General features: G+C 46.0%; 7 protein-coding genes across 7 annotated transcripts; 3 read left to right on the top strand and 4 right to left on the bottom strand.

Annotated features, from left to right (window-relative positions):
* Positions 1-673: 673 nt before the first annotated feature.
* Positions 674-2,958, top strand: EURHEDRAFT_511421 (uncharacterized protein; the record flags this gene model as incomplete). The annotated part of the gene is made up of 10 exons (XM_040785974.1): positions 674-771; positions 841-937; positions 996-1,191; positions 1,291-1,470; positions 1,526-1,722; positions 1,780-1,960; positions 2,022-2,198; positions 2,260-2,472; positions 2,534-2,732; positions 2,784-2,958. The coding sequence occupies exons 1-10, from the start codon at positions 707-709 to the stop codon at positions 2,956-2,958; spliced, it is 1,680 nt and encodes a 559-aa protein (XP_040633728.1). The 5' UTR covers positions 674-706.
* A 654-nt stretch (positions 2,959-3,612) lies between these two features.
* EURHEDRAFT_390658 (uncharacterized protein) lies at positions 3,613-4,461 on the bottom strand (the record flags this gene model as incomplete). The annotated part of the gene is made up of 6 exons (XM_040779844.1): positions 3,613-3,762; positions 3,818-3,954; positions 4,015-4,129; positions 4,186-4,257; positions 4,310-4,375; positions 4,438-4,461. 6 exons carry the CDS (start codon positions 4,459-4,461, stop codon positions 3,664-3,666), a joined length of 513 nt encoding a protein of 170 aa, XP_040633727.1. The 3' UTR covers positions 3,613-3,663.
* Positions 4,462-4,814: 353 nt separating this feature from the next.
* EURHEDRAFT_382333 (NAD-dependent epimerase/dehydratase family protein) lies at positions 4,815-6,107 on the bottom strand (the record flags this gene model as incomplete). The annotated part of the gene is made up of 1 exon (XM_040779523.1): positions 4,815-6,107. The coding sequence occupies one exon, from the start codon at positions 6,105-6,107 to the stop codon at positions 4,815-4,817; it is 1,293 nt and encodes a 430-aa protein (XP_040633726.1).
* Positions 6,108-9,177: 3,070 nt separating this feature from the next.
* On the top strand, positions 9,178-10,241 carry EURHEDRAFT_407225 (spherulation-specific family 4 protein; the record flags this gene model as incomplete). Its single annotated transcript, XM_040780507.1, has 3 exons — positions 9,178-9,389; positions 9,429-9,807; positions 9,921-10,241. 3 exons carry the CDS (start codon positions 9,178-9,180, stop codon positions 10,239-10,241), a joined length of 912 nt encoding a protein of 303 aa, XP_040633725.1.
* Positions 10,242-11,811: 1,570 nt separating this feature from the next.
* On the bottom strand, positions 11,812-12,835 carry EURHEDRAFT_417839 (endo alpha-1,4 polygalactosaminidase). Its single transcript, XM_040783293.1, has one exon. The coding sequence runs from the start codon at positions 12,799-12,801 to the stop codon at positions 11,890-11,892; it is 912 nt and encodes a 303-aa protein (XP_040633724.1). The 5' UTR covers positions 12,802-12,835; the 3' UTR covers positions 11,812-11,889.
* A 531-nt stretch (positions 12,836-13,366) lies between these two features.
* Positions 13,367-15,497, bottom strand: agd3 (putative extracellular serine-rich protein; the record flags this gene model as incomplete). The annotated part of the gene is made up of 2 exons (XM_040785237.1): positions 13,367-13,633; positions 13,692-15,497. 2 exons carry the CDS (start codon positions 15,495-15,497, stop codon positions 13,367-13,369), a joined length of 2,073 nt encoding a protein of 690 aa, XP_040633723.1.
* A 1,768-nt stretch (positions 15,498-17,265) lies between these two features.
* gtb3 (glycosyltransferase family 4 protein) lies at positions 17,266-25,548 on the top strand (the record flags this gene model as incomplete). Its single annotated transcript, XM_040785236.1, has 3 exons — positions 17,266-17,331; positions 17,385-17,474; positions 17,533-25,548. 3 exons carry the CDS (start codon positions 17,266-17,268, stop codon positions 25,546-25,548), a joined length of 8,172 nt encoding a protein of 2,723 aa, XP_040633722.1.
* Positions 25,549-26,620: the final 1,072 nt, after the last annotated feature.

Genomic DNA, 26,620 nt, shown 5'->3' with positions numbered 1-26,620 from the left:
CCCCGCTTTAGCGCTCGGAGGGCCCCGGAGCCCCCTTACCGAGTCCCGCTAAATCACATGACCCACTAACATTAGCGAGCCCTTTCAAGTACCACTAGTATCTTGATTGAATCTTGTCCTCCTTTTTATCTTATCAGAACTTGAACTTCCCGATAGCACTTATCTAGCGCTTTATAGGCACTTATCACACCATGACTTCATTTCCGAATTCTCCTCTGAACACAGAAGATCTTGATGTACGTTTTCAAAGAGAAAAAAAATGTATATTAGTACTAATTAAGTACTTACAATTACTTATAGCATCAAGTGCCATTAATTCGTTTAACAGAGGGAGCTCCAGATAGTCTTGCTTCGGACTATATTGAATATACTACATGCGTACCTGATTATCCTAAGACAAGCGCCCATGGATATTCCTATATTGTTGAGAAAAAAGACTCTTTACATGGAAATGAGAGTATTAAGACAATCCTTGATGAGGTTCGTGAGAGGTACTTGTTAAGTGATTGGAATATATTGATTAAGTACTTGGCAGGTGCAATACTCTAAAGATGAGGTCTCAAGGAAAAATATATATTGTGCATTTTTAAGAGCCCCAGTGCTAAAAGTTCGATTGAAATGTTCAGGAGTAAAGATATGTGAATATCTATCTTCTGGTTTGAAATCAATCACTCATACATCATATAATAATAACATCTGGTCTCAAATGCGACAAGCACAACAAGCCGTTGATTTGACTGAGCCAGATCAAAATCGAAGGAATACATACACGTAAGTACTATACTAATATTTAGAGAGCACTATTTATGTGCTTGACATGTGCATGCTAAGTCATTCTAGGTTTTATTATTCAGTTATGAGTCGTTTTGCAAGCCAAAAAGGATGTCTACAACAACTTGATACCTGTAGTCCAGGCATTCAATACCATCGGGAACCAGTAAGTGCTTGTCAAGTACACATAAAGCACATATCAGGTGCTTATCTCATATGACTAGGATGTGAATGGTGAATTGATACCCTTCGTTGGATGTGTTCATTATCTCAATAACCCTCGATATCATTTTTACCGCCGGCTTCTAGGAAGTCAACTGAATGTTGAGCTCCTAAAGGGGTTATTTGACAATAATATCAATCCCATGCCAGAAGAATGTAACATGATACTACATCAAAAAACGAGGCGCTTAAAATGTGGTAGGTTACTGCTTACTTAGTATATATAAAGTGCTTTTCTGAACAATTTTTATACAGGGATCAACCACCCACAAGGATCTGGAGCCTTACTTAAACTAGGCTGTGATGTTTATTTTTATTTACTGCTTCCTATTGATCAAAAAAGCTGTCCTTACTATGTCTTTCTTTCACAAGGTGTTCATCAACATCCACCACCACCATTAACTAAGACCCCAGCACGAATCATTCAGCGTCTTGAAAAAATCATTTTCAATACTCTCACGCCTGATATGACAACATGTAAGTGCTTTTAAAGCATTTGCCTACTATAATACAAGTACTAATCAATCATTAGCCACATTTTTAAAGTCCCCTGGTCTTCAGCAGTTCTGCCATGAAAACAATGCATTTACCTTAGCAGACGTTCATCAAAGTTTGAATAACACTGATCGGGTTACTGCTATAATTCAAAGACAGAAGCTTTTACATTTTCCAGAAGGGCAGCACTATAATGGAGTTGCCTTTGAAATGCAGATAAATCCTCAGATCAAGGTATGTACTTTGCAAGCACTTCTTTAATACCTTCAGGGTATTAATTTATTATTCTAGGAATATATTCAGGCAAAGTATCAAGATGAGAGTGAATTTATGTTAATCTGTGCATTGAAGGAGCAATTAGAGCTCCTTATAACACTCAAGTCATTTGAAGTTGATATGTCTTATAAGCGGCTCAAGGCTGCTAAATTAAATGAAGTTGTCTTTACAACTTATTTACCAAACCATGGCAAAAGTAAGTACTTACTACTTGATAGGCACTTCATAAGCACTAATACAGTGAAAAATAACTTCAGTCATTACCTTAGTTCGAGTGTTCACCAATCAAGAGACCCCAATTGGATACTATCGACTCTTTAAAAGAGTCTTTCAGGTTATTGCTAATGTAACTGGGCAATCAGTTCACTTCTCGCATATCCATCAAGAAGGCTTTCAAGGAATCGTTTGTGACATGGACAATAAACAAACAAGTGGTAAGTAAAATTTATGTGGAAGCCTTAGTACATGATAAATGCTAATCTAGTGCTTTTTAAGGGCTTGGAAAGTACTTATATGAGCTTGATCCTTCGCGTACTACTGAAGAACATCTTCGTAGTACTATAGTCTTTTGCCAGGTCCACTTTCATCGAAATATTACCAAGGCTGTTGGAAATCATCCCAATCAGCATGGGATCCGTCAAAGAATGGCAGGTTTATTAACCTGTAAATCTATGGAGGACTATTATAAATTACTTGATTTATTGCAAGGTGAGTACTGGTTAGTGCTTGATAAATGCTATTTTAGCACCTCTACTAACAACAAACCTAGCACATGAGACTGATAATGTCTTTCACTGGGCACAACACAAGCGAGATCCAGTAATTGCAGCTGGGTTAAACAAATACTGCTCATTAATTCCATCTGAACATTGGCATTTTATCCGAAACTCAACAAATACTGCAGAGCAAACTCATAATAAATCCTATGCCTTTGGAAGACAGCAATTGCTACTGCCTGCAGTAAAAAGGTATTTAGTTTATGTCTTTCTAGCACTTTATAAGTACTTATAATCTTCTAGTGCCTGGCTTCTTGATAAGCGAGATATTCAACAGTACCTTGGACGTGAAATCTTTGGCATATTTCATACCAATCGGACAGCTAAGATGGAAACTAATTATTTGCGTCATATGCAACGGGATTGTAAGTACTACATTATGCACCTTGTACTAAAGAAGTGCTTGACTGTTGTTTAATAATTGTTCTAATTAATATATATTAGTCTCTCGCAAGCGGCAACACCCATCCAGTTCACCTACTGTGGATGATGATAATGTTCAATTACCAAATGCTTCCGGTATAATATCACCATCTTTAAGGCATGAACAATCATCACCTTCAGTAAGGCAATCTTCCATTCATGAACGATCATTATCAAGGCAATCCTCAAGCCGTGGAAGAACTCCAACCCGGTAAGCGCTAATCAAGTACCTAATAAATGTCATAGGATACTAATTGAGAATTAAGGTCCTCTTCATCTGCACTTCGACGGGTTGCTTCTGCAAACATAGAAGTTCAACAGGCTCAACTTGATATTGAAAAGGCAAAAGTTGAGATTGAAAGAGAAAGATTGAAGCTTGAACAAGAACGGGTAAAGCTTGCAAGAGAACAGGCTGAGGTTCGACAACTTGAATTGCAGAATTTAGAACGTGAGAGAGAATTATACAAAAAATAACAAAGGAGATATTACTCAGGTCCATTAAACACTTTAAAAGGTTCTTTTTTAATGTTTAAAAACAGATTATCCATTCTATAAACATATCTATTGCAAGCACCATCTATTACTCTGCATCAGTTGGAAATGAATTTGGGTCGAAATGACAAAAGTTATCACAACAATCCTCATTTTTGCAGCAGTCTAAGCACTTAATAAGCATATATCAAGCTTTCAAAAAACATTTTTACTTACCCTTTGCTCTCAATCCCTTTGCTGCACAACTAACACATGGAACAGCATGGCCATTGTCCCTGCACCAACGTTGCATAGCAGCACATGATACCTGAGCACTTATCAGACATAAAAAGGTATAAAACAAGTGCTTTTAAGGTACTTACAGTGCCCTTCTTCGTGAGAGGGAATGGCGGCTTGGCATGACCAGGGGGTGTGGTGGCCCTGGCGGGCTCGGGATGAGTGGACTTTGAAGGGCTGGGGACAGGCTCAGGAGGGCCTTCAATAATATTCTTGAAGAACTCTGTTGAAGTCCTTTGTAAGTGCTTGGAAAGTGCCTGTAAAGTAGTTGAAATATACTTACTAACTGCTACCTTCACTGCCTCTGGTTTGGGCCGTCCAGTTCCAGGACTCGCAACATTAACGTTATGGTAGTGTTTCACATGGTAACGCAGGTCATTGGTCCCAGGAAATGCTTTCTAAGTACATAGTTAGCATCAGAAAAATAATAAATAAGTGAAATTAAGAATCTTACTTTTCCACGAATACAGTCTTCCACACGACAGAACAGCTCATCGACATGAATGACAGTCTCCTCATGCTCTCCCTATGCACTTGTTAAGCGCTTTTCAAGCAATAATATAGCATTTATTTAGTACCTCCTTGATCAGAGGTAGCGGCAGGGTTCCAGCAGGCACATGGGCGAGATAGGCTTTGTACGCGGGCTGCTCTCATTAATAATGTATTTATTAATTGCTTCTTAAGCACATGGTTGATATTTCCTTACCACATCTGCAAGTGTAGAAGGCATTATGACGGCAGAAATGGGGACAGTGTATCAATTGCGTAGGCAGATAAAGGATTTCAACATAAGACAGAGTGTAATTTTGGGGCGCCTTCAGTGTTGTGGATCATGTGATTTAGCGGGGCTCGGTAAGGTAACTCCGGGGCTCTCCGAGCAATAAAGCGGGGCGCTCCGACCTATGCACTCTTCGTTCGATTTCCGCGTCTTGGACATCACACATCTAGCTATGAAATCTCGGTTTAGATCTTGTAAATCAACTCAAGGGCATTAAGGATACACGTATCTCAAGCGCTTCAACGCCATGCAAAAAATAAAATGAAATAAAATAATCAAAATGCCAGCTCGGCCACCAGGCCGACCTATGACGATAAACCACTAATATTCAGGAAATGACAGATATCCAGACACGCGTCCTTCAATGTTTTTTCTGTCCTCCAATGAAGCTCGTCGTAGGATCTGGTGGCCACAGCAACACACGAGCCAACATCCCCAGGACGACGCCCGGTAGCCCTGACCGGAATCTGCTTGGAAGAGACCTCCTCCATGACGCTCACCACTTCCATGACAGAATGGCCATATCCTGCTCCGAGATTGAATGTCCGAAAGTTGTCTTTTAGTTTGCCGTCGTTGGCTGCGCTCAAAGCAGCGATATGCCCTCGAGCGAGATCAGTGACGTGGATGAAATCCCGGACGGCGGTGCCGTCTTCAGTCTCCCAGTCTGTCCCGAAAACCTGCAGTTCTCTGTACTGTCCCGTGATGACCTTTACAACGACTGGTAGAAGGTTGGTTGGGATTTGCTTTGGATCTTCGCCGAGAAGTCCAGAGGAGTCACATCCGATTGGATTGAAGTAACGCAAATTTACTATTGTCCACTCGGGGTCTGAAGCGGCTAGATCAGCTAATATAGTCTCGCACATCCATTTTGTGCGGCCGTAGGGATTTGTAATTCCTGTGCAGCCAGGTTGTACGATTCTCTCAACTCCATCGTCGTCTCTAATGACCTGTTCTCTGTGGACACAAAGCTCCTCTTTCAGGGGAAGGCCAGAAGTTGCCAAGGTTCCGTATACCGTTGCGGAAGAAGAAAGGATGAATGTTTTGATTCCAAATTCGCCCAGAGTTGCCGCAAAATCTATCAGTCCGCTTACGTTGTTTGCATAATATTTCAACGGCTCCTGGATACTCTCTTCGATTGCTTTATGAGCAGCAAAATGAATGACACCTGCGATTCTGGACGTGGGATGACCCATTTCAGACGGAATCCGATACTCTTCAAGCAACTGCTGCAGTGCTCGTTGATCTCGAAAGTTGTGGGAATGCAGGTGTAACAGCGGCATTTTGGTCCCCCTCTGCTCATGGTAACTTGATGCCAGAAAGTTGATCCGCTCTAGGGCACTTAGGAATGAGTTGCTGAGGTCGTCGATTATTATCACGTTGTAGTTTGCTTTGAGGAGTTCCAATGCCGTGTGACTGCCAATGAAGCCCAGTCCACCGGTGACCAGTATGTACCGGTCAGACGGAGAATCACTCTGCAGCTCTTCGAAATAGCCATCTCTATTGAATAAAACAGATCTGTCCGTTGCTGGCGAACCTAGAGAAAGTGGAGAGCAAGATTCCAAAGGACTGCTCGAATCATATCGGTCCGGAGTCTCCATGATGGACCAGTTCGAAACATTAATCTTGCAGAAATGTCAATCAAGCAGGACAGATCGTGATGCAAACGGGCTGTTCTAATATAACGGGCGTAGGATGGCTGGTGCGAGTCTACTGTCAGCACATAGAGCAATCACAAAAGGAAATCAGCCTCCAAAAAAATAAAAGAAAAGAAAAAAGGTAGCTACTGTCGAACAAATCCCGAATTGACCGGGCCAGCTGTCGGATCAAGTATCCGAGTACCTACTGTCTGATGACTGTGTTTTTATCAAATCTCCACGGTGTCTCCGCGAGGAGACTGAATTATACTTCGAACACTGTGAGATGGGCAGTCAGAAATGTACCACGCTGAACCCCCAAGTACTCGGTCACAGCCTCTTATGGTGATACATTCTATTTATTCCCAGCCCTGGTGTAAGGTCCAAATGGCAGAAGAGGATAATGATCGCGCTGGGCTGAACTATCATTGCACAGGAATGCAGCATGGAAATTTCCGATGCGGCTAGTTACAGCTAAGTAGGGACCCGGTCTTAAATTATGTTTGTTGTCTCCATTTTCGATATCCTGAGTCACTCGAGGCAAGGATCCCGGCTACCAAATCCCGAATTCTTCCCCTTCTTAAGATTGGGACTTCCCATGACTGCAACCCTGCTCGCACGTTTACGGACTAGGAACATCATGCCAGTGAGAATAATCCTAATTTGTGCCTCCAGAAGAGTCATTATCAGCACCGGACAACATTTCAGGCCATCTCGCAAAGAGCTCTGCTTGCTCTGACTCAAACCATAGCCTCTCTCTAGGAATCTGCTCGACTTCTCTCAAAGCATTTTCTCGATCCTGTTGAATCGTTCCTTACCCTGCTAAATCTGAGCTGCAAGAGTCGTAATACCCGTGCCGTCTAATCCATGTGGCAGCCAAAAACCGAAATTTTCCGTTTCATTCCTCTACATGACTGTTTTGTCAGGTATTGTGAATTTCTCTCCATCTCGTGGTTTCTCAGCGATTGTTGCGTTAGGTTGGCCCTCTTTGAACCAGTTCAGATGCTGCATGTTACATTTACTGAGGAATTCACTGTTCACGAATGTCTGGAATAGCTTTTCAAGGCTGACGCCGCTTCGTACTATCATGATTGTGGGCCTGTTACTGTGAGTATTAACATATCAAAAAGAGAAAAAGAAGCATAACAATGGATGTCTTCATACTAACACGCGAACTACAAGGGTGTCTTGCCATCAATAACGAAGTCATCTTCCTGGCTGGGGAAAGGAAAATTGAAAAAAAAAAAAAAAAAAAAAAAGAGAGAAATGACAGTCCTAGAAATTGTGGATTTTGCATCCGTATCTATTGAGATAGTAAGACAACATGGATGAAGCAGGCCACGAGTGACAAGGAACTCAAAGGTGTCCCAAATTGCTGGTTGCCGTCAGGCAAGTTGCGGAGCATTTTTCTCCAGTCCGGCGATCTAACATAGAGCTGATCAAAGGCCGCAGTTCCAGATACGTAGCTGCTACGCAGATCACACCTTGATATTTCACTGCCAAGGACAGCCTTTGCACAGTCTGTCACTGACTGGCTATACTGGTAGATGGTATCGCGGATTATGGCATTGCTGGTTAGCTATTCAATTCGGGGGCGACGCGCGCATACTTTTAGGTCATATAGGACGTCCACCTTGTCTCGAAACACCGTTTTTTCAACCACTGACAATCTATCAAGTGGCCCATTCGCATAAAGTTTGGGCTCTACGTCGGTCCCGCAGGGTGTCAAATTCCGTTTGAGCTGCTCTGTCAAGAATGCTTCGTGGTCACGGATTTTCCAAGATACTCGTCCCGGGGTACACCGGAAAAAGTTATCTTCGTTAGAGACTGTACGAATGGATATGAACGCTGACCATTGCAAATTTAATTGTTGATGCTGCATATAGCGGGGCATACACCATCGATGTAGCGATCTCTTAGTTTTGACGATTGGATAACGCCGGCAAACAGGCCCGGGCAAGCCCCAGAAATGGGGTTCACTTCTACGCTTGTTTTAAAACTGGAAAGAAGATTATGGAGAACGGATGAATGAATCCTTTTGTCCCCGATATAGTAATCTCCAACGTTGTCCTGTTACATTCGAGTATAATATTGACGACTTCTCCTTGGGTTTGTCCCTTCACGGCGCTATCCATTCCTCCATGTAAGCTAGTAGTTCACGGGCCTCGACTTGCGTGAACCAACAAAAACCATCCAAATACAATTTTCTAGAATAGGAATAGATAGCCCCACCACTATGGTCCGTTTTTACTGACTTCTTAACGTCGAGCGGCGGAGTATGCTCTTTTTGAAGCCACATGAAAGGTTATTCTAGTGGAAAGCATGACAGAAAGTCACCTTCAACACCTTGTTCTCGAAGAGCCTTGCTGTATCTCGTAAAGTCGGAGAAGGCGTGACCATCTATGTGCTCTGTAGCTGCGCATAGGACAAGGCAGTAGAGCATCTTGTGTTTTGGTCATTTTCCTCGTGCTTGGTAGGTGACATCGTAGTATCGGGGGTGAGTCTGTAGTTATGGTTAACGTTAGGCATCCAACAAATGCTCATCAACACATCATTACCTTGGTAGCAATATATGTCCTTAAATAAGACAAAGTTGAGAGACTCATTCAGGATATCATTTACCACTTGGAAGTGAACCGTTTTGGTTGGCAAACAGAATAAATGCCCGTAGTTGAAAGCACATTTCGCATTATTGTAAATGCTAAAAATCTTTTTTTCTTTTTTTTTTTGACTTCTAGACACCTCTTAGCATTGGTTCTTTATCTTATTTATATGCTCCTTGAGTAACTTATAGACCATTATTCATATATTGAAAAATTGAATAAAGTCAAATCTATCGGTTACTTCTCCAGGTATTATTATCCATGGACTTCAATGATGAGTTGTATAGAAGGATCGAGGCTAATGTAACAGTCAATGCAGAGGCATAAACAAGATTCCATATTATTGTGTGACATACAGCTCAGTCTCATCTTGGGCAAGCCTTATATCCCACCCTCTTATCTTTACATGCTGAGCCATATCGCTGCCCAAAATGAACTCCCAAAAACTGGCAAACAGCCGTTTTCTCCAGAGCAAGCGTTCCTGCCTCCTAGCATTTATTGTCCTCGTTCTGATCCTAGCCATCATCATCCCTCCAGCAGTGGTTGTCCCACTTCGAAAGAAAAGCATGGGGCCGAAGTCAAAGGTTTTTGTCCCGCTCTATGTGTATCCTGCTCCTGGCGCGTGGGCGCCTTTGGAGAACGTGTATGTTGCCATCTGAGTTTTTTCGCGTGGTATATGAAGGAGAGGAGCTGAGCACTGCAGAGTCGCCACACACCCGAGCGTTAACTTTACCGTTGTGGTTAATCCTGGCAATGGGCCGGGGCCGGATGCTTTGCCGGATGCGAATTACACGCGCGAAATACCGAGACTTGCTTCATACAATAATGTGCGGTTGCTAGGCTATGTTCCGGTTAATTATACGAATCGTGATATTGGCCTCGTGCGCAGAGATATTGAGACGTATGCTAAATGGCCAGTTAACGGTTCTAGTCCGGACCTTGCGGTCCAGGGTATATTCTTCGATGAGACACCACAGGAATACGATGATCGTGCTTTTGGATATTTGCAGGAACTTAGGGACTTGGTGAAGGGGAGTTCTGGGTTGGGTCCGGATAATTATGTACGTTCTGTTTATCCAGGATGATATCACTACCCTACCTTTTTTGATCATCGTGCTGTTCACAATGCAGTTCAAGCCGTGGTGTGAAACTCTGTGATTATTAACATAACCAGGTATTTCAAAACCCCGGCGTCGTGTCCGACACCCGCTACCTCTCAACAGCCGATTCAACCGTAGTCTTCGAGGCAACATACGATACCTTCCAAGAGCGTCGCAAAGCAAAAGTATTCAAGACCCTCTCAGAGGACGATCGTGAGCAGCTTTGCGCGGTAATACATTCTGTCCCAGATAGCATACAAGGCTCTAAGCTACGCAGTCTGGTCAAGAAGGCCCGGAAAGTTGCTGAGGAAGTCTATGTTACTCATTTGAGGGTGGATTATTATGCGGGTTTTGGGCATAGTTGGGGTGATTTTGTGGATTTGATGGCGGCGTAGGCTGTCTTTAGCAATCTATAGTCATTTGTCTGCGTTATGATATATATGTCTTCGTTTATTCTTTGATCATAGTCCAGTACATCGCTTAAGAAAAAGTGGTATCTGTCATACACCCATACCATACGATATCGTAATTTTCAATTCTATTTCCACTAATACATACTCTAACCAAATATGGCCTAGCCCAAACCCTAAATATATAAATACAGGCTAGCATATGCTGGTCTTCAGACGTAGCTGCACCGTTACCAAACTATCTTCCTTCCTGGAACGCATGCATAAGTCGCAGTCTGCTAAATTCTCCCATTCGACTCGAGTCATTATTTGCTTTTGCCCTTGCATGTAGTAACACCTACATGAGTCAGTTGTCAGCCCGTATTTAAATATTGAGTGTGCACAGGTACTCGCTGCATGGTTTCGATCGGGCCTGGTGAAACGTTCCAATTGATGTGCTTTTTATATCATGCATGATGGAAAGCGACTGAGATAGTTGTTGATGATGTGTGGCACTGCATGGACTTTTGCGCTAGGAAAGGGGCTTGGAGAGGGGTTTGGTAACCCTCCAAGTAAGGGTGTGCTGTAAAGTAGTATGGCATATGTTATCGGTGTTGGATATGGTATTGGATCCTTCAAGTATTATGGATCACATTCCCTCAATCCTACAATGTCACTCATGAGGTGCCTACCCGAGCTTCTCCGGCGATGTACACATCTCGATTGCCAGCTACCAGTGCCACAACTGCTTGAGATCAAGTGACTATGTTATCCGAAGAATCGGTGTTGTATGCACTGGGGATTTTCCGATGGGATTGCCGTGATATCCATAATTTAGTACCCTAGGGATCTATACATCGACATTTGTACAACTCCGCAACTCATTGCCGCCAATAACAATCAACATAGAAAGAATCTAATAAACCTCGATAGTGCTTATGCAGTAATCAGAGGTGCTGTAGCATAAAGAAAAGAGCGACTAAGTTGCTCATGGAGCAACATTCAGATCCGGGTTCTGGTGCGGAGAAAACAACGAGTACCTTCGCGAGAATAATAGCAGATAATCAGTTCCAAGCCCCCTCCCCCGGAGATATTTCCGAAACATATAATCAAATTTCAAAATCTTCTATCTTGAATGATCCGCTATGATCCGCTCGGAAACATGTCCAGATCCTTGGCTCTTACGAATCTTATCGGCCGTTGGACGTAGATTGCAATAATTCTCAGCTTAGCCACACCACATGGTCATCGCCAGCTGACGCCCTGTAGCGGCGTTGAGATGCAGAAAGCTTTGTTCGATATAGGACTGGGCAGCAAGCCGGATGGGGGCCGGTTACACAGGCAAAAGTCTTCAGGCCGAGATGGGCTCAATAAGTTCGGTCGCTCACAAGGCTGACTGGGTGCGGAGTAGATGTTATCAGTACATAGTAAATTGTGCTGGGAACTAGTGTATCAGGTAGGACCGGTGTGTGCTATTTACAGAAAGCTAAGTAGCTTCTCATTAAGTGTACGTGACCCTAATCTATATACACTTGTAATATTAGAATGCTCGTCCGAACATGCTTAGTCCGATTTAACGGTAAGAAGCTAGGATAGTTTATTAACGCATTACTATAACCCAAATAGAAACATTCGAAACATTATAGAACCAATATCAACATGTCTCAATCCAATCATCCAAATTCATATTCTTCATGACCGTCGAAAACCCCCTCGCCCCATCCGACCCACAAACATTCTGCTTCTGTAAATTAGTAACCGCAAGCGAATCGTTCACTTTATTACCCTTTGGATACTCAATATGAAAAACAGGCTTCCCAGCGTCAATAAACTTCGCATAAGTATCACATTCCTTATACTCTCCACACTGCTCATTCACACTCCACTGCATGTTCCTTATAACATACGGAATAATATCCCCCGCATTTTTCAACCCCATAGACATATCTCGCACATGCGTCTCATTAGCCAACCAATTGACATAGTCCGCAGCATCCGCGCGCGTCAGGCCCAGTCCGTTGTGGTTATCGTAGCCATCGACATTATCCGGGTCGACGCCGTCGCAGCCCTTGTCGCGGGCTGTGTCTAGGCGGGAGAGCATGATTCTGCGCACATTTTCGGAATTGATGTCGAGCCAGCGCTCGCCTGGCCAGCCAGCTAAGTTTGAGCCAAGGTCGGATTTGTGGAATTGGGTTCTGTCGTCGCGCCAGTCTTCATAGCTTCCAGCGGAAAAGTAGCAGAGAACCTTTCGGCCATCCTTGTGGAGCTGGGTAATGATGTCTTTTGTGTTGTAGAAGAGGTCGATGTCGTATATATCTGCGTTAGTCGATGTATCGTCTAGTTGGTAGAGAATCATGATTTGGAAAGTCGACCCGGCTGCTGGCTGCCATCTCGTAGGTGTTGGAGGAGTTTCTCTTGGCTCCCGCTCCTTATCATGCTTCAAACCCAGTCCCAGTGCGATGCCCAAAACCAGTATAAGAACAAGTAGGGCCGAAACAAGAACGATGAGCTTCTTTTTAGTCGACCAGGTCTCCCAACCACCCGTAGACTGACCCATAGGTGTCATGGTGAAGGGGGTCGCCATAGCAGGCAGTTGGGCATGAATATTGTGCATGAAGTGACATATAACGGTATTTTAGACATGGTTAACTGTGAATCTTGGTCGTGTCAGACATGAGTGATCACGAGATCTGGCTCGTATTCCTGTCACACTGCTCCTAAGTAGTAACTGATATGTTCTGTGCTCAATACGAGCCGGTAGTGTATCGTATATTACGAGATTTAGGCGGATAATGCGGTGTTTGTACCTGAGTAACCCTATCTCTTTGGATGTACAGTGGCACGTTGCCAGCTCATTTGTGGCAGCGAGCGGATCGTAAACACCATTTAGTAGAATTATGCTAAATAATAGTTATTATTTTGGCTGTTATTATTACATAATAGCATGAAAGGGTAGAAGCTTGAAAGCATTTGGATCATTGTAAGGTACTGAAAGAAAGGCACTTGATTGCTACATTAAACCGCATTACTTCTCGACTGAAATATGAATAAAGCCCGAGCCTCACCACCCTGTTTTCCTCCTACGCCTATTACCGATCAGCCCACAACACAACTTCAGACCCAGCAATAAATTAGAACGGAATAGGCTTCGACAGCGTAAAGGTAACCGGTGAACCGGAAAGCTTCACCCAGACTGTCAAAGGATCGCTCCCGATCTGTTCAGTTTTAAATCCCTGTGTATCGGTTGGGGGAACAGAGAACGTCACTGGAATATCTGCCGCGCAGTTGGCATCTTCGGCGGAAACCGTTACGCCGGTAATCTCGCGGTTTGACGTAAGATAGCTCATGTTGTACTTGCATTGATCGCGGGTGTAGCGAGCGAGGTAAGCATCAGACATCTACAAGTGGTCAGCTATAGTTGTTATGATAATAATAATCTTTATTATGTGTACGTACCTCTTGATGTGTCGTGCTGACCATGGGCCAGTCCACCAGGCGGGTGAACTCTTGGACCTGAGTCTCAACCCAGGCTTGGAAGATGGAATAATTTCCAGTATTGCCATTGATTGTAATAGGCTCAACATTGGTATTGTGGAGGTTGGCCTGGTGGAACATGTACGGTGAGTGGGATAGACCAAGCAGACGAACCATGGTGTCGCCTTTCTCCGCGGCGAGCAAGTCATCGAATTCACCATTACCATAGTCACCAGTGCCGTGAGATGTCTCGATCCACTCGTCCACGGTACACTTGGGTGAGTTGCAGTTGTAGTAGATACGTGTGGCCCAGCGAGGGTTCACCTGCATACCAGCAAACCCATCGTCTTCGGCAGTGGTGAAGTATGGCCACATGCTATTTTTCTTGTTCACAAGCACAGACCGTGTGTTGTCGCCAACGCAGTTCCGAACTCCGTTCTCCCACCACGCCTTAAGAGCATCGCCGTTGTGCAGTCCAGTAATAGCAGGAGGGATAATGCCCTGGGACGTGAATTTCTTAGCTGAGGAGATACCGACTTTCTTCAGCCAAGCCTGGTTGTAGAAGATTTCTTTGCTTGCGTCAGTGTAGGTGGCGTTGTTCAGCTCCAAGTGAGTGAAGGTGTGTGAGATATGCGCAAATCTGTCCCGGTTGACCTCGTTTGTCCACCAAAGCAAAAGCTCGTCACGATTGGTGCAGGTCGAAGACCATGTGTACGCTGTTGTCCGTACTGGCCAGAGGTCGGTTCCTGTGCCCTGTGGCTTTTTAAATTCCATATCCGTGTCAGGAGGAGATTCATACTCGATCCCACCGCCGTTACAGATAGACTCTCCCTCCTCCGTCATACTGGAAGCCTCAATATTACCGTTACCATTATGACCAATTTCTATGAAGTAGTCACTACCGGGGTTCATTTTGGCCCTGATCGACGGGAGCCATTCGACAATGCCGTCCATGTCCGCGGGAGTAACACGATAGACTGTTCCTGGGGAGTTGTAGATGTCCGACTCAAGGAACATGTCATCAATCTGTGTATTCAAGGTGACACGACGCTGACCAGCGTGCGTCCCGCGCGTGATCCAGTTAATCCAAGCATGTTGAAGATAAGTCGACGTCTGACTCCACGTGGTATTGCTCGAGATAAAGAAAGCCATCTGCTGTCGGCCGTCAAAGTTGTTGATGACCGCAGCAGTGGTCTTCGTAGTTATCACATTGTTCTCTGCAAATTGTGCGATTTCTTTGGTGCTCGTTGCATTGGTGATAGTAGCCGGGTAATGATAAAGACCTTTGGTCGTGACACCCTCGCCTATCTTCAGGCCTGCTGTTGGGAACTCGCTAGTATCGGAAATCGATACCAATTGCTCCACGTCATTTGCACAACAGCCTTCACCAGCAGGGGTGGTACCGAATTTGTCACCAGGATAAACATCCTGATGGACCAATCTCACACCATATTCAAGCTGGTAGGCATAGAGTTGATTCCATTGGTCTGGAGTCAAAGCACTCTGGAAGCCACGCTCTTGCCCATAATCATAACTCACTTCAGAAGTGACAAAGATGCCCCCGAAGTTACCACCCTCGTTGCCACTTAGTGCTGGCAGCTGGATCCCGTCTTGAGGAACAAGCAGCGCGGTGAACGGCACACCATAGGCATTAAGGCCCGAAGTTGCGTCGCTTGCAGTGGCATTATCTTTCGCAATGACCAATATGTTGGATGAAACAGGCTTGCTGCCAACCGGCGGCGCCGCCGGAGACACACTAGAAAAGAAAGACGATGGGATGAGAGACATGGTGGGCAGATTGTCCAAGACCAAATCTCCCTATGCCGTGCCTGGGTGAGGAATGGACTCGATTGGACAAGAGAAAAGCGGGCGATGACGACGAGTAAAAGAGTTCCATGGGAGCTGGAAGAGTAGAGCAGCCAAGTAACTCGAGCGTTCTGTGTAGTAGCACCCGTAAAACTTTAGACAGCACACACGTCTAACTTCCTTGTGACAGCATTGATGAGAGCTCCTGGTCAGATAGTGGATATCGTATCATGGTCGCTCCGAAATTTAGCAATCTAGGGCGAAAGCATTTGAATGTGGTCCGAATTTCACTGTCCGCAAGATTTAATATATACCAATTGAGCTACCAGGCTAGTAAACTGATAGAGCACAGATGACAACATCTTACCGGCTCCATACATAGAATGCTCATGAGAAGCTGCTCGTAGGAGGCCATTTGGTTCCGGGGTTTCCATTTTCTATGGTTGCCAAGCTTAGAGGACGAGATGGATCTCAATCATTTCAGGGATGGCATGATCTCAGAGGAGCAAGTTGCCTTTTTCCTGTGGCACATGGCTATTGGGGAGTACATTCACAGCCCCTCCCCCCCCCAAAAAAAAAGAGCTTTTGTAGAAACGCCATGTGCTGACAAGCAACGTCTCCGAGCAATGACTGTGAACGATATCACTAGCACCTCGTGACTAGTTATCGAAGTTCTTGGGTTTAAACATGATTTGCTCCTTCAGGCAAGGATTTAAGTACGCTCTATACATTGCCTTGCTCCGGATGAAAGTGTGTTTCAAATTATGGCATCCGTGAACGTCAATTCAAGCCCTCCCGTTCAGAAATAAGTAAGGCATATCATAACAACCAGAATACCTAGCTTGCCATGTGGATATACCTTCAAGGCAGCCAGGGAAGTGGAAGGCTAAACGCGACCTGGCGTGGAAGACGTCCCGAAATGGAAGTCGTGGTTATATTACAATTTGTGTATTTTACGGTATCCATAGGTGTATTTGCAAAACATGACAAGCCCGCTATTCCTAATCAGGAAAATCTGAATATCAACTGTTTTCTCTGGCTTTGCAGGCACCAAGGTTGTCTTTTTCCATGTCGCATACTCATTTCTTCATTGGGAGAAATACATACCCTCTCATATGAATAGAGAGCAACCGGACATTTTCAATGTGCGCAATGATGCAATACGGACACCACTGCGCTCTGCCCTTAACGGGAAAGACCGGGGACATGGTCAGCAGGAAAATATAGAGGTCTTGTCGTACAACTATTCAGGTGCGGCTATTACTGTGTTTCAGAGCTCGAAGGTCCATCCATTAGAAATTGTTCCTGGGGGTTGAAGGATGGTGTTTGTTGATGTCCTCGAGTCGGTACAACGTACAGGGATCAATGGCCTTTCCTATCGAGTACTCCGATGGGGCTGTCGGGCTCGGATGATGAATATGGATAAACTGTGACCTATTGCTTACCTGCAGGCTCTGCAACAGTGACAAACAACAATCGCTTTCGATTACCAGGTGTCAAGTCAAGTATTGAGCATGACCATTGCAAATTAAACTTGGCCATCATCATACAACCATAAAGCTGGTCTGGCCGTGGTTAGCATTTGACTGGATCTGTGGCTGGAGACTACTTTCCCGGAGAAAGGTCTGAAGTTCTGAGTCAAGTGGTGGCTCGTTTTTGGTATCTTTGACATGCTTCTCTTCCTTGCTTTTTATTCACATTTACTTCCTCTCTAAGAGAATTTATACTATATTTCTTGTAATGCTCCGCCATGATACAGATACTTGACGTCGTGCCCGTAGGATGGCATGGGATGAGACACCACTGGTGGCAGTTTGTGAGTCATCCTTGACCCTTACGATATAAACCAACGCTAACGATAACTTCTAGGTATTGATCGGTTTTCTGCTTGGTTCCTTCACTATTGGGTTTGTGTACGTGATTCAATATGCGGTTAGAAGGTGCTTCAGTTACTATCAGGTGGGACGAACCTGCAAACATCCTAAAAGCTTCCTCTTTCTAACCCAATGACTTACAGTTGAGGACATGCTCAGAGTCTATATCAGAAGATATCTCCAGCAAATTGGACAGACTCTCAGAGCGACACTTTGCTTTGGGGAACTTACAGGCAATCAAGCGTAAGCCATCGTCTTTCGGTGCTTACCTAGGAAGTTTCCGCACACCAGTAACGGAGCTGCAATACAGAGTTCTAAATCAATGGGACCTCATAATCGTCAATCCGTTTCAACCAGGTGTTATTGATGCTGTTTCCAAGTTTGGAACAAAGCCGGTACTAGGCAGGGTGGATCTGGATCTAATCATTTTTCGAGGACATTCAACGCTCGCTGGGATTGAAAAACTCGAAGATATCCTCTTTGGTGCCTTTTATGGCAGGTCCTTTAGCGGGATCCTGTTTTCAAATTGGGAGTGCAAATTCCCGCGAGCTGTTTGGATTAGGTTGCTTGAGATTATCGAAGGCTTCGGATTGGCAATCTACCTGGAAACGTGGCCACCGAATTTTCTAAAAGACAACGGTCAACTTCGAACCAATGCAATTTCTGGTCTTGTCATCAGGAATGCGAGCATCTTGCCAAATGGAGAGAAGCGTGATTATTTTGAGATGGCGGATATGCAATCTACTATCAAGGCTTTTGTCTCAGAGGCTTGCACCAGGGACTTCGTCGTAATGATCTGGGAAACAGTCGACGATAATGCTGTAGTATCTAATGCAGTTATACGGCGTTCATTGCAATGGTGCAGCTTCTACAGCGCATTATGCTGGACATGCCGCCATTCTGCTCTCTATGATACGACTCTCAGTACTAAAACAATCGAACCACTCTCCGCGTTTGGATGGTTGAAGCATGCAGACACCATGGCGGCGCACACTTATTGGCGCCTGAACACCGATATCAAACGGGACTTTGTCGACATACCTGGATGGAATACTCTACGGGGATACTTCCCAAGCCTCGACGCTGTACTTAGGTCGGCTAGCTCGCAGGTAGAGGTCATGGATGATCAGTCAATAACCGTCCGTGATCCGTCAAATTGGTCAACAGTTATGAGTTCTCACGACAGCCCATTATCTGTGTCATTCACGGAGCAGAGTTATGACTCATGCGGCTGCATTCCATTGGGAATCGATGTCGCGCCTGTTGCCTTCGCTGAAATTTTGCAATCCCAGCTACAGCTCAAGTCCCTGGGCCTTTCCGATTCAGTTTCCGTATCCAAAGTTCAAAGCATCGGCATCCTTCTGCGGCAATTCTGTGATCATTGGGCAGTTAACAGTGGGCCTGTAAAATCTATCCAAGAGCTAGCTGAACTTGCGATTGATGGTTCACTATGCATAAACCTCGGTATGGACTCTGGGTTCCGCAAGGACACCGACTCTCGACTTTGGGCCGTCTACCAAATTGATTCGGCGGGAATCGAAATCTTCGTCTCGAAAGATGCCCAGGATTTGGAAGGCACTGTACTACATACATTTCTGTCTGCGAAAGGCCATTCTCGACAAATTTGCTTTGAAGCGGAAACTGCGCTAGGAAACTGGTTGGATAACCTTGTTGGCAACACAGGCCTTCCACGGCGAATCGTGCAGGATATCGATGCTCTTAGCCCAGAGGAACAGCTTCTCCTGCTCCAACACCTGACGGTAACGTATTCAACAGACGGAATATCCGAAGCCATCTGTACGTACATTCGAAAGCAACTTGTCGACGCCCCATCTTTTGTCCAGCTGAAAGAGCTCAGCACAATTGGCTTCCTCAGCGGCTCCGTTTCTCCTGAAACTCTGGTACGCACCCGGGTAAACTGGTACAAAGAACTACAGTGCCAATATCCTTCAACTTCGACATGCCTCGCTTTGTTCAATGAAGTTGATGTCACCTTCACTCGAATCTTGTCTGAACGACGGGAACAGGACCTCGCTCATATTACCAGCTCCTTATGTGACATTATCAAAGACCATAACATTGATCCGTACACTGATATTACAGCGCTCTCGCTGTTCTGTGCTGCAAGGAAATGTGCATTTGATGAAATCTACACGGAAGTAACAGATCGGAACCCTCTCTTTGGTATTCAAAACGATCAGGCTGCCGCCTTTGCGGAGGCATTCGCCCTTGGATCGCGCTGTGAAGCCTACTTTGATGTCTCGCCCAGTGTTTTCGGAAAGTTGTTGTCAGACCGTTTCAGGTGCCAATATTCCACACGTGAGCTTCCTGACTGGGTCAATGGTGCTCCACAGGTAGCTACTGCGTACGCTGGGGCACAGACGGATGTGGATCAAGTTTACTGTGTCAGACCGATGTCCCCTTATCAGCGCTTTACGTTTCTTAGTGCATTTGCCGTTCCGGCTTTGATTGACATCCTTCTACTCACCATAATCGGTCGAGGATTGTATCTCTCCACGTTCATGACATACGATCAGCAACAAAGTGCAACACTTGCAGTGATGATATCACTGTTGCTGTCAGGTGCTATTGGATCATGGATTGCGTGCGGTGGCCCGTACTACCTCGCCTCTATGGCTTTTGCTGCTGCGAATATGTTCATCCTGACCCGACTCATTGCTGGCATTGCTTTTACGATTGCAACTGGTCTTGTCGCCTTCATTGCCATATCTGCTGGGAGAGGTGCCGCCGCTGGAATAATCTTTTACCTTTACTTAGTTGCGTTGACAACCTATTTCTCCGTTTTCGCTTCCCTTGCCAGCTTCAGCTATCCCAAGTCGTCATTTCTATCTGGGCGCAAGATTATCTTCTACTGTGTTCCGATCTTATTCATCAGTCCGATTATCACTACCTTTACAGGCCATGACGTCGCTATTTATCTGGCTGTTCTTTACGCCTTCCTCGGCTGTCTGCTACTTGGTCTTCGGGCAGTCGCTTCAAAGTGGGTAACCTGGTACCAGAGAATTCGCAGAACCGACGATACTGAGATTCGAATGTGGTACATTTCGACCTACAAAAACAATGACGAAAAAGCACTTGATGGTCTTAGCGATCCGGCCGTTCTCAAGGTAGCAAGAGATACGCTGCTTAGGGATGTTTTTGCCGAAAGAGAAAGGAGATCATCATCCAGAGCCAAGCGCAGTGGGCTTGTCTTCGAACTTGCGAGAGATTGGGAGTCGACCAATTTTCTGCTCGACTGGTATTGCAGGTATGCTGATGTTCCGCGGCCTATTGCGTTTAGCTCGTCTTGGAATATTCAGCTCAATGTTGCACTGGATACACTCCGCAACTCCCAGAAAGGCCTCCGTCTGCACAATGCCTTTATTCACTGGCGACAATCAGGTAAGGAGATTGGATGTGGAGTCTTATACTTTGTTATCGCGCTACTCGATAAATGGGTAGAGCTTCTTACTGGCGGCCACCTTGTCGGACTCTCCACTTCGTTGAGGAATACATCACGTATGGCAATCGGATTTGGTCTGGCCTATTATCTGGTTGGGGCTGTTTTAATTGACATCAAAGCCCAGGACCTCGAGGACCTTCTTGGAAAACAGACGCCCATGGCAGTTAGGACTGCTCAAGACGCACGCATTTCTCAAAAGCGCTATACCAGGTTCAAAATAGCCGTGTACTGGAGGACACTATTCAAATTCCTTATGTGGCATACCTGGAGTCTCGCTATCTCAACATCTCTTGTCTGGACTTTTCAGGACTCTTTGGAGGCAACAATCACGTTCCTTCTATATGTGCTCGCGTACACCGGTCTACTCTGGTACCAGTACACCAAGATATTTTCTGGTCCTTATGCCTTAAAGCCGCTTCTAGCCGGTGTTGTTGTTGGTTTGCCTATTGGTATTGCGCTAAAGCAGTGTCTGCCTTCATTCCAGTATCCCCAGGTGATAGGACTTGCAGCTGCCACCTGGACTGTTGCGCTTCTTTCACTGTCCACGGCAAAGTTAGGGATGCCTAGGAGAATCGACTCACTGGAAACTCCCAGCGTGTCATTTCATGCGTATACTACGCCTTGGAATGATCCTGATTGGTCGCAGGAGGAGCTAAATTCCCTTTGGCAAAATTCATTGCAGATATCACCCCACTCTCGCCTGAAGCTAGCACCCAAAGCTCATCCGGGATTTGAAGTCAAGGATATCATGAACTCCCGTATAGAAAAGCCAAAGACAGAGAAAGCATTCCCCAACGTCGACGAACTCGTGAGAGTGGCCATAGATGGATGGGAGGAAGGGATTATCATGATTGAGCTAGTTCCTTCAGGGTCGCTTGGACCTGGTATTCAAGCTCTCAGTTGCCATAACGCAAACCAGCTGCATCTTGTTATTAGCGTTGGGCGAGGACTGAAGAAGCATATTGATGTCCATGCCAACTGCCAGATCATTGCGGAGACTCTGCTACATGCAGTGTCAGAAGCATTTATGGGAATGCCACATGAGCATGCAGTGCTCACCGGATCACTTGTTACAGACGAAATGGCAGAAACGACCAGACAGCAACTTCATGAGGAATCCAATACGGCAACTGTTACACGCTGGGCTAGAAAGGAACTATTGCGGCAGCTGTGTCTAGGGTTTGACTGTGATACCCAGTGGGAGCAATTACCGAAACAGATCCGAATTATGCTGTTGGACCGTTGTCTGGGGCGGCCAGGTCGGTTATCAGTCGACCAGGCAGAGTGGCTTCAAGAGAGACTGTGCCTTTCCGACGCCAAAACTCTAGATGTCCATGTTGCTCGCTGCAATCTTGGTGTAGCCACCATGGCCAGGATACTTGGCTATCCACATCATGGGACCGGCGGAGCCTTGGTCAAAGAACCAGAGCGTGTCGCATACATTCCACGCCCTCCACTCACAATTTCTAGCATTGTTCGTCTGTTAAAAGCGCCATTCAGCTACTTTTATCATGCTCTCGGTTCCCTCAGTAAATTCGTCATTGTCGCCCTCGTCGCCGATGCAGAGTTCCAGCGTGAATTGGACCATGTCATGAAGCACCACACAGTGGTTTATCGCGTTCCTGTGAAGCTTACATTGAACCTAATTTGGTGTTATGCCAAGATCGTGCAAGACACTTTCATGGTCTTCTTCCTTTTCCATGGCCGTGATGACGTCAAGCGTCTCTGGAACGAAACGAAAGGATTGACAATCGGAATCAAGAAAGCCAGTGTCATGATCCAAGGTCTTGACGGAACCTTCACTGCCTTCTGGCACGCAGGGGAAGATAACTGCTTCAGAGTCTTCTACTACACGGGAGAGCATAAAACTGAGCCAGACGACTCAACGCTCCTGAAATATGTCTGTACCTACTCTAACGATCTTCTTCTCAATATCAGACAGGAGCTGAGTTATGGTCAATTGGTCAATGAATATCACTACGACTATTTCATTCCTCGAAGAACTTCGAGGCTAAAGAAGAGCTTTGCGGCGAAAATCCCACTATCCCGACGTTGTGTGAACGGAGAACATGCGTCACAGCGTGTCCAATATAATCGCAACGGGCTTATTAGCTCCGGATCTTACATGAGGAATGGCAGTCTTGTGCGCTTCCAATACCGTTACCGCAAGAATCCTCATTTCGGAGACGAATTGCTTAGTGCTGAATTCTCCTTCCCCCATACTAGATGCTCGATCTCCTGGTGTGCACCACCTCTTCGTCGTTCCGAAAAGGCCAATCGATGGATTCCTCATGCCAAAGTCACAAGGGCAACCTTTGTCCAAGGCTCTGATGTCTATGAGAGTCGTTGGCTCTATGATCACAAATTCAATCCGGCGATCTTTACGACGCTCAATGGGGAGAATGTCAAGACACCAGCTTTCATAGAATATGACCATTTGGGGATCCTTACGAAGCCGAAACATACCAGCTTTGTACGCGACAATCCACTCCTCTATTGTGATAGTCTGACTACCAATATCTTTCAACGGTTCTTAGGCCTTACCACGAGGCGATTTCCTGTCTCGACATCACGCGCCCGTTCACTGATGTGGAAGGCATGGAAAGATCATGTTGATTTTGACGGCGTAACTGTCCGCTGGATGGATGATCGCTTGCTACGTCGCGACAGAACTCTTGCCCCGTATTGGCGCCGTCGTGACCATGGCGAGCTTGTCTCAGCAGAAACTTACCTCACTCAACATGCCGATACCATTATGGCCAGCGCTGATCTCAACGACAATGTATCTAGTTGGACCTCCCTGGCAGTGAAAATCAGCGACCTGTTCAACTTTGGCCCTGGAGGGGATGCTGTGATCAACACCAGAACCAAGGATTTTGGATCGGATACGGAAAACACGCTTCATGTGATGGCTGCTGATACTGGGACTTGGCCTAATGAAGGTGGTGGTGTTTCTGCGTGTCGGCGTGATATGGTCAATCATTTGCGAACGGTCAAGTGGCATATGATCTGCGAGTCAGCGAATGACTTTGGAATTCCTAAGCACCAGACTGAGCATAATGTCCAGTCGTTGAAGATTATTCCTCTGTGGGGGTTGGACTTTCTCACTCCAACGCATGGTCTGCTTAGGAATAAGTTGGATTCCGAGGTCGACGACAAGACTTCTGCCAATGAATTCGACATCAAACAGAATTTCGTCCCGATTCTGGCAACGCTGGTAAAGAGTTCTCGTGCTGTCAACCTAACTAGGGCTGACATTCGGCAATCTACTCGGGCACTCGTGAACTTGAATACATACTTCCAGGGCTCCAGACACTGGACACAAGTCTGGAACAGCGACATCGTCAAGAAGAGCTGGGGCGAGCTCTGGCTTTCTCAAACAATGCCCAATGCCATCCCAACTTCCTCATGGTTCCAAACCGAGCTCCCAACACTAGCATCCCTCGACATCGCCTTGGAACTCTGGTACCGCTACCTCTTCATCTTCTCAATCCCCGTTCCCAAAAAAGTCCCCGACGTCTTCCAAGCCTCCCACCACAGCGTAAGTGCTTCCTACGGCGTCGTCTGCAAAATGAAACGCGGCTGCACCCTCCAAATCTGGGACCACGCCATCTCCTGGCGAGAGGTCAACATCAGCCTCTCCTCCGCCCTCTCCAAACTCTCCCCTTTTATCCGAAATGCTCTATTGGGCTTAATGCGCATAACCTCCGTCCTCACTCTGCACCACGCAGACATCATAACTCCGTGCACGGACTTCTTCAATCCAGACTGGGAAGTCGAGATTGGGACTGTCCAGGGCACAATCCAACACCGCAACATCTTCCGCAGAAAAGTTGACCCCGTCGTCAACGGCATCATCAATATGCAGAAATTCGCCCCAGTCAAGGAAATAAAATCCCAGCACCCAACAGTCACCATGTTATCACACGTCTGGTACGCAAAAGATATCAAAACCGCCCTCCTAGCCGCAGACATCATAATCAACCATTGGCACTTCACCAACTACAACCTCGAAATCTACGGCGCAATCGACAGATCTCCAATGTACACGACCGAATGTCAAGAGATCATCGCGTCAAAGAGTCTTCGTGGGAAAGTCACTCTCTGCGGCACCGCAGACCCGCTAGACGTCCTGGAGAGAACATGGCTCTTCCTCAATTCGTCCCTATCAGAAGGACTCCCGCTTGCACTAGGTGAAGCCGCGTTAACCGGTGCACCAGTCGTATGCACAGATGTCGGTGCTTCACTCCGCGTCCTCAGTGATCCAGACGATTCATCGCGTTACAGCGCGGTAGTCGCACCAAATGACGCTCTCGCGCTTGCACGTGCCCAAATCTCCATGCTAGCTATGCTCGGTGAGTGGAGCCAGTATGCTGATGATCCTGATCATATGCCAGCACCGATCCTCACCTCCAATCCTTCACGCGAGGACGTTGAAAGAATCACGCACCGGATGTACGAGAAGACTCCGCAGCGGAGGAAACTGGGGATGATGACGAGGGGGATTGTGCAGAAATCGTTTGGTGGAGAGCGGTGTTTGAGGGAGCATGAGCAGATGCTTTGGGTTGGGAAGGCGATGAAAGTTATGAGGAGTCGGTCTAGGAATGAGATTGGGGAATGGGAGGAGGTGGATAATGGTGGGTCGGGGGGGGATGGGTGGGAGTCTCCGCCGGTGGCTTCTGGGAATGGCAGGTAGTATCTTCTCGTTGCTGGGGGTCTGATGGGGAGCTACGTGGTTGATGGTCTTGATGATTTTTCTTTTGATGGTTACAACGAAATTGTTTTTGTCCTAGTTTATGACTGATATGTTATGATTGTTCTTTGTTATAGCCTCCTCTCTACAACTGATATCCATCGCGCACATACGTACTTGATTTTCTAGACAGCTCGAAGGCTTTCCCCTTCCGTTTTAGTGCTCACCCTCGCCGCTTTTTGCTCACTGTGCAGACCTGAGCACGCCCTGAGCAGCCTGAGCTGATCACTGAGTAGGGGCTGAGCAGAGGGGTGAGTAGCCTGACTTAGGTGGCCTCAATAAAACGCACCACGCTAGAGTTCCACCTGTCTTCACTTTCTTTGTAGCACTTTTGACCGTCACCCCTGGGGAGTGTGCTCCTAGCTCTCAAAAACAGGAGCAGCCATCTTAGGATCCAGGCCAGGGCTCCTAGGAGTCTGAGAAATCCCAGGAGCAAGCAAGGCCGTGCGGAAAATACTAAGGGCATAGGACCAATTGTCACAGAGGCTTACTGCTTAGGATGACAATAGTAAATGATCCCTAAGAGGTCTACTATCCGTTGGCCCCAACTATAATCTGGTGTGGAAGAAGCGGGTTCTCTCGGATCGTAGCTCAGAGGGGAATTCGGGAGCAGATTATTCAGGACTAGCGAGGTCTATATGGAGAGGATTAGTTTGAACGAAGAGGTATATTGCCTAATGAATGTACAGAGTAAATGAGTAATTCATATAGAAGAGTTCCTCGTCGCCGCCTACCACCAACCAATCAACGCACTAATATCACATGCTCACATTCCTTGTGAAGCGAGTAGCTCGGAGGGATCGGGGAGTCGATATTCCGGACTGCACGAGGCCGTATATAGAGGATAATATCAATTGCCTAAGAGGGTGATATTGACTATCTAACACCGTAATGGATGAGTGCTTGAGTGCTTGTTTTACTATCATCCGACCACGGTAACTATTAAAAGGATCCTCCGACGTCGCCTATCGGGCCGACTATTTGTCCGTCTTGATTCTCATCACCTTGGCGGCAA

Source organism: Aspergillus ruber, assembly GCF_000600275.1.
Source record: "Aspergillus ruber CBS 135680 unplaced genomic scaffold scaffold00068, whole genome shotgun sequence".
NCBI classification, from domain to species: domain Eukaryota; kingdom Fungi; phylum Ascomycota; class Eurotiomycetes; order Eurotiales; family Aspergillaceae; genus Aspergillus; species Aspergillus ruber.
Note: the sequence above shows the minus strand (reverse complement) of the source record. Positions and strands in the feature narration are given on the sequence as shown.

Excerpts from the sequence above, each read along its gene's own strand:
- EURHEDRAFT_417839 (XM_040783293.1), bottom strand. The coding sequence starts at position 12,801 with ATGACACCTATGGGTCAGTCTACGGGTGGTTGGGAGACCTGGTCGACT.